This window comes from Trichosurus vulpecula, chromosome 1 (assembly GCF_011100635.1).
Source record: "Trichosurus vulpecula isolate mTriVul1 chromosome 1, mTriVul1.pri, whole genome shotgun sequence".
Classification (NCBI taxonomy): Eukaryota; Metazoa; Chordata; class Mammalia; order Diprotodontia; family Phalangeridae; genus Trichosurus; species Trichosurus vulpecula.
In genome coordinates, this window is record NC_050573.1 from 11,860,549 (window position 1) to 11,867,370 (window position 6,822).

General features: G+C 53.6%; 1 protein-coding gene across 1 annotated transcript; it reads left to right on the top strand.

Annotated features, from left to right (window-relative positions):
* The first annotated feature begins 1,568 nt into the window (after positions 1 to 1,568).
* On the top strand, positions 1,569 to 6,433 carry LOC118850006 (carbonic anhydrase 15-like). Its single transcript, XM_036759208.1, has 8 exons — positions 1,569 to 1,635; positions 2,388 to 2,423; positions 3,049 to 3,219; positions 4,704 to 4,870; positions 5,000 to 5,092; positions 5,668 to 5,734; positions 5,880 to 6,046; positions 6,206 to 6,433. The coding sequence occupies exons 1-8, from the start codon at positions 1,569 to 1,571 to the stop codon at positions 6,431 to 6,433; spliced, it is 996 nt and encodes a 331-aa protein (XP_036615103.1).
* Positions 6,434 to 6,822: the final 389 nt, after the last annotated feature.

The following is a 6,822-nucleotide window of genomic DNA, read 5'->3' on the forward strand; positions in this document are numbered from 1 at the left end:
GATCAAATCATCCCTAATATCCCTTTCAGCTTTGAAACTTCTGGGTCTTCTATCTCTTTCTGTCCCTTTTATGGAAAGAGCCCTCTGCATTCTTCCATTTCTTCATCTCTCTTCCCTCCTCAGCATCCGGCTTCCATCCCCACAATAATATTGAAGCAACTCTCTCTGGGGTTGACAATTAGCTCCTAATTGTCAAATTCAATGGATATTTTCTCACTCCACATCTTTGGCCTCTTGGACAACATCAGACCTGAGGGTAGAGAGGAGGGGGGGGGACTTTAAAATAGAGAATACCAAAGCTGAGAGGGACCTTAGAACATGGAATGACGGAGCTGGGAGGGACCTTAGAACAGGCAATGTCAGAGCTGGGAGGGGCCTTAGAACAGGGGACAGGGCTGGGAGGGACCTTAGAACAGGCAATGTCAGAGCTGGGAGGGACCTTAGAACAGGCAATAGCAGAGCTGGGAGGGACCTTAGAACAAGCAATGTCAGAGCTAGGAAGGGCCTTAGAACACGCAATGTCAGAGCTGGGAGGGAAGTGTAAATCCTAGAACGTCCCACTTGTCTGGATCTTAGGATAGAGAATGTCAGAGCTGGGGGTGGAGGTACCCAAACAACAAACATTTCGAACCTTAGAACATAGAAAGTTGGAGCTGGGTGTAGGGTCTGGGAGTACCTTAGAACAGAATGTCAGAGTTAGAAGAGACCTTAGGAATCAACTTGTGCAAAACCTCTTTGCACGTGGATGGGTCATCCAGTTGCACAAACATCTACTAAGGCCCGGGGAACAGTTTCTGCCCTCCAGGAGCTTACATTCTGCTGGAGGGATGCACCCTCTACAAAGAACTAGACTATAGAGAAGAGAGTGATGGGGCCGAAGGAGGGGGTGGGGCAGAGAAATGGAACCCTAACCAAGGGTGGGAGGATCAGGAAATTCATCATTGGCACAAGTGGCACCTGAAGGAAGCTGGATAGGAAGAGAAGGATTCTGAGAAGCAGAGACAAGTTGTTGGAAGAGTAAGCACTGGACCTCAGCCGGCTTGCCCGGCTCCCAGCTCAGGACTCTTCTTCCCTGCCCCAGGGGACAGTTTCCTCCCGCAGCTCTTGACTCGAGTGAATTACCGCCTCCCGCTCCTCCAGGTGATCCCCGCCCCGCCCCTCAACTAGCTTCCAGGGCACCTCCCTCTCCTGGTTCTCCCACCTGTCTGGAGCATCCACCGGGTCCTGCCCACTCGATGTGGGCTTCCTGGGGCTGCTCCTTTCTCCTCTTAATCTCGCTTGGGGATCCAGCTCAGTTGGCGGCCTTAACGCCCTGGCTCCCGTGTGCAGGACGGGCGGACTGAGGCTGGGCGCCCCAGGAGAGAAGGAGTTAACTCCCCCCACCCTTCTCCGCCTGGGCAAGCCAGAGATATTTAAGACGCGGCATCCGTAGCAGCGGCTCCTGTTGGTCAGTTCCTGCATCCTTCGTCCCCTCCGGCAGGCAGGCAGGTCCGTCTGTCCGGCTGTCAGTGGGCTGGGGCTCAGTCCCGGCCAGCGGGACCTAGGAGTCCTGCGTCCCTGGTGCGACCATGCAGCCCCCAGGAGTACCGTTTGCTTGGCTCACGCTGCCCCTGCTTGTCCAGGCGACCCCCGATGGTGAGAGGCCAGAGGGCCACCCGCCACCCCACACCCCACGACCCCTCACCCTAATCCAAGCCCTCCGTGATTTCTACTTCAACGTGTCTGTTCTGTCCCAGACTCGGTGAGTGTGCGTTCCCGAGTTTGGTTGTCCTCTTTTCTCCCACACTTGTCTCTACCTTTGTCTCTCAGTCGCTGTCTCCGTGTGTCCAGGTTTCTATGTCTGTCTCACTGAGTCTCTCTCTGTCTCCCTCTCTGTCTCTCCCAGATATGTGGCAGCGCTGTTTAATGTAGGTATTCCTGCCCGCTTCGCAGTGGTTTGCAAGAGTCTGGAGCTTCTCCCTTAACACCCCACCCCCTTTCTCTGGTTTCCTTCAGCCCAATGTGCCCCTTCTGGTCCTGTGGGTCCCTCCCCCATCCCTTCTTCCCAGCTCCCCCTTGCTGCCCTCCCTTCTCTCTCTATTTCCCTAATGGCAGTCTCCAGCCCAGGGGCAGATCACATCTTCCTGCTGGGTTAAAGCAGCTGGACTGGAAGAACCTTCAACTTGAAACTGCCACTCTCTGTGTCTCTCTCTGGAAGGAGGTGGGGGTGGGGTGGGGGAGAAGGCAGTCACCCAAAGACAGGGACAGAAGCAGAAAAACAGCCTGACAACAGAGGGGTAGAGACATAAGGGCTGCTTCTGCATGGGGCCCCCTCCCCCCCAGTCTAGGAGAGAACAATGTGTGTGTGGGGGACAACTTCAGCTCTACCCCCCATCTGTCTCCTACAGGCTCTTGGTGCTATGATTCCCAGAATCCCCAATGTGGTGAGTAGAGAGGTGGGGGTGTCAGTGTGAAGGGAAGGGTGTGTGTATGTGGAGGGGGGAGTTACAGAAAGGCAACTTTTGACTGAAAGTAAAGGAAAACTTACTCCCACTGATAGCCCCCCAAAAGGGGACTTGGCCACTTCTGGAGATGGTGAGTTGGTCCTCACTGGAGGTTGGAAGACCATCAGAGGAGAATGTTGTCACTTAAGGGGGTTCCTGTGCAGACACGGGTTGAGCTGGATGACCTCTGGACGTTCCTGCTCCACCAGTTGGGCTGTGACTCAGGGTGTGTGTGTGTGTGTGTGTGTGTGTGTGTGTGTGTGTGTGTGTATGTATGTGTATTCACCAGGCAGGGCTACATTGCATTGTGTGTGTAGGTGTTAGGAAGGTGGATGGACAGATCCTCTGTGGGGTGTGAATGAGCTAGCAAGGGCCACCTTCTCAGTACCTTCCTAAGATGGGGCTCCATGAGGCTCTCCATGTATCTATGTGAGTTTCTAGGTGGCCATGGAGGAACTAGAGGAAGCTGATGAATCAGCCAGGCTTTGTGCAGCGTGGGCCTTTGTGATTAGCTCCTCTCTTCTGTGCCCCTATCTTTCTTTCCTTTCTCCCCCTCTGCCTGCAGGCCCCTCACATTGGAAGGATGTAGCCCCCACCTGTGGGGGCTCAGCTCAATCACCCATCGACATTGACCGGCGCCAAGTGAAGCTGGATCGGGGCCTGGGCCCTTTTATATTTGAAGGATATGACTCAGCACCCCCAGGTCCCTGGAAGCTCCTGAATGACGGACATACTGGTCAGTCACCCCCAACAGGCAGAGCCACATAGGTTGGACCAGGAAACCCTGGTGGAGGAAGGTGGGCAGGGGAGTCAACCACCGTCCTCCCCATCCCAATTTATGTATTCAGTCACTGTCAGCCCGTGCTGAGCACCTACTACGTGAAAAGCCTTGGCGGACAGCAAAGGCTTTTTCCCTTTGAGGTTGGGGGTCTTGGCCCTCCAGGGACTCACAGTCTGGACAGTGGAGAGCTGGTGGAGCTCAGGGAAGCCTGAGAGCCTCAGGTGGAGAATCAGGAGATCAGTTCTAGTCCAAATTCAGCAGCACGTGGGACTCCTCCTGATGTGGGTCACACTGTCACCACTTGTCCCAGCAGTCCCCAGTCCCACAGTGAGCCCTCTGAGGGCCTCGGCTTCTCTTGATGACTAGCGGTATAATCTAAGTGAATCACTGCCCCACTTTGGGCCGGCATTTCCGCATCTCCCAAAATTCAATTCAACAAACATTAATTAAGTGAGACATTCTCCCACCCCTTGGAATCTATCTATCTCTCTCTCTATCTATATCTATTTGTCTGTCTGTCTATCTATCTTTATCTATTTGTCTGTCTGTCTATCTATCTATATCTATTTGTCTGTCTGTCTATCTATCTATATCTATTTGTCTGTCTGTCTATCTATCTATATCTATTTGTCTGTCTGTCTATCTATCTATATCTATTTGTCTGTCTGTCTATCTATCTATCTATATCTATTTGTCTGTCTATCTCTCTATCTATATCTATTTGTCTGTCTGTCTATCTATCTTTATCTATTTGTCTGTCTGTCTATCTTTATCTATCCTACCTGTCTACCTGTCTTCCTTCCTTCCTTTCTCTCTCTCTCTCTCCCTCTCTCTCTCTCTCTCTCTCTCTCTCTCTCTCTCTCTCTCTCTCTCTCTTTCTCTCTCTCTCTCTCTCTCTCTCTTTCTTTCTATCTGTCTGCATAGCTTTCTGTCTGTCTATATGTCTATCTAGTCTGTGCATATCTATTTCAGCAGAATTGTAAGCAGAACATAAGCTCCTTGAGGACAGGAATGATTTCATTTACATCTCCTCAGCACTTAGGAAATGCTTGTTGGTTTGAATGAAAGTAATTGCCTACTATGATCAAGGCACTGTGTGGGAAGGAGTTCAAGTTTCCTCCCAGGAATCCCTCTATGATTGAAGAAAGCTTCATGGAAATCCTGGGGCCGGTGCTGGGTTTGAGAGGTGCTGAGAATTTGAGAAGCTCCGTGAGGTGAGGTTTCAGGCATAGCCACATGTTTCTGACCCTATCCTCACGTTCATACTCCCAGATGGCTCTAACCCAGCAGAGTTTGTATGGGGAGGTGTGATTCTATGTCCTGGAGAGGGGTACATGCATGTGTGTGTGCCTCTGTGTGTGTGTGTGTGTGTGTATGGAGCCAAGGCAAGTCCTAAACCACACTGACCCACTGTATCTATGGTGCCCCACTTCCTCCAGTGAAGCTGAATCTGGAGAGGGTCGGAGGCCAAGAACAGGATCACCTGTGCATCCAGGGAGGGGGCCTGCCTCACATCTACTGTGCCCTGCAGCTTCACTTCCACTGGGGCAGCCCCACAGGCAATGGCTCTGAACACACTCTGGATGGGCAGCGTCAGCCTATGGAGGTGAGGCTCTGGGGTCTGGGACTGGGATAGGGTTCCATGGCAGAGGGGCACAGAAGCTTCTCACTTCAAGCAAGTCATCAGTCTCCCTGTCAGTGCAAATTGGGGTGTGTGTGTCTGTGTCTCCACCAGATGCACATGGTCCATATGAACACCCTCTACCGGAGTCTGGACGAGGCCCGGGGTCATCCTGGTGGCTTGGCTGTGTTAGCCTTCCTGTTCAAGGTACGGGGAAGATTGGGGATGGGCTGCTGGCTTCTGCTGCTCACTTGCAAAGATAAGGGGAGGGCATGAGAAAATCATGTGGGGAAATAGGGTGGGAGGCAGCTTATGTGGGGGGAGAGAGAGAGGGAGGAAGGGAGGGAGGGAGGGAGAGAGAGAGAGAGAGAGAGAGAGAGAGAGAGAGAGAGAGAGAGAGAGAGAGAGAGGAGAGGAGAGAGAGGGAAAGGGAGAGAGAGAGGAGAGAGGTGGGGGAGAGGGGGAGAGAGAGAGACAGAGAGAGAGAGAGAGACAAAGAGACAGACAGAGACAGAGAAACAGAGAGCCACAGAGAAGAGAGAAGGGGGAGAAAGAGAAAGGGAGGGAAGAAAGGGAGAGAGAATGAGAAAGACAGACACAGAGAGAGACAGATAGAAGGGGAGAAAGGGAGAGAGCACGGAGAGAGGAAGGGGGAGGGGAGAAGGGGGGAGGGGGGAGGAGGGAGAGAGCAGGAAGGAGTGAGAAAGTCCATGAATGAATGAATGAAAGGCCATGCATCATGACTGTTTGCCAATGAGGCCCATCCTGCCTCCCCTGGGCAGGTGCAGAGTGAGGACAATGCCAACTACAACACCATTGTGTCTGGGCTGAGGAACATTTCTCACCAGGGTGAGGGCTTTAGAAGGAATGGGGCAGGGAGCCAAGGGCCAGAAGTAAAGAGGTGAGGTGGGGGCAACTGGGGAGAGGGGCAGGCAGGGAGGGTGGGCAGGAGGGATGGCCTGGGCAATTATGCCTCTTGCATCTCCACAAACAGGGGAGTCTGTGGAATTGGCATCCACCTTCCGCCTGGACAAGCTGCTGCCTGGCCGTGCCCTTCTCTCCCGCTACTACCGCTACCCCGGGTCTCTGACCACACCAGCTTGTGATGAGGTTGTCCTCTGGACTATCTTTGAGGAGCCTGTCCCCATTGGCAGGGCTCAGGTACAGGGTCATGTCCCACCCCCCTCTGTCCCTGTCTCAGCTTCCTGTCACTCATCGGGAGGAGGAGGTTAGGGGCTGCAGTAGCAGATGCCCAGGCATGGGGGCAGCAGCTATCTCCCTTTAGTATCTGACCTGCAGGGACTTTCTACCCGCTTCCAGCTGGCCCAGTTCGTGTCCACCCTTCAGGCCAGTCCCCCAGATGCTCAAGCCATCAGCATGATCAACAACTTTCGTCCAACTCAGCCGATTGGGGCCCGAAGGGTCTTGGCCTCCCCGGATGCCACGGTCAGCAGTGCCCCACCCTTCCCCCTCCGCATGGAGATGTGGGCCCTGCTCTGCCTGCTCCTCAGCATGGGGGGTGGGCCTGGCTTGGGAGGAGTGCTTTGACCCTCTTCACACTTGTTCTTCTGGCCCAGCCCTTCCCCACTCTCAGTGTTCCTGGTGGCTCCCCCAGTGCTCCCTATGGGGGTGTGAGTGTAGGGGGAAAGAGCCTGGAGCAAGAGAAGTGCTGGGGACCATCAGGTACTTGCTGTGTGACCTTAGGAAAATGGCTTGGATTCTCTGGGCCCTAACTTCTTTATCAATCAAATGGGAGAAACCCCTGCTCTACAGATTTGACAGGCTTGTTGAACATCAGATTCAATGATGGATATAAAAGGGCTTGGGGAGTTCCACACCTGCTAGAGATCCAGTGAGATCTGATGGGAGGGCTGCCCAAAGCCAGGGGGCTGAGAAGGCTTTACCCTCTGTGGACCTCAGCACCCCCCATTCACACC

Coding starts and splice junctions, on each gene's coding strand:
- LOC118850006 (XM_036759208.1), top strand. CDS start 1,569: ATGCAGCCCCCAGGAGTACCGTTTGCTTGGCTCACGCTGCCCCTGCTT. Junction 5,093..5,667: donor TGTTAGCCTTCCTGTTCAAG/GTACGGGGAAGA, acceptor TCCCCTGGGCAG/GTGCAGAGTGAGGACAATGC. Junction 5,735..5,879: donor GAGGAACATTTCTCACCAGG/GTGAGGGCTTTA, acceptor CTCCACAAACAG/GGGAGTCTGTGGAATTGGCA.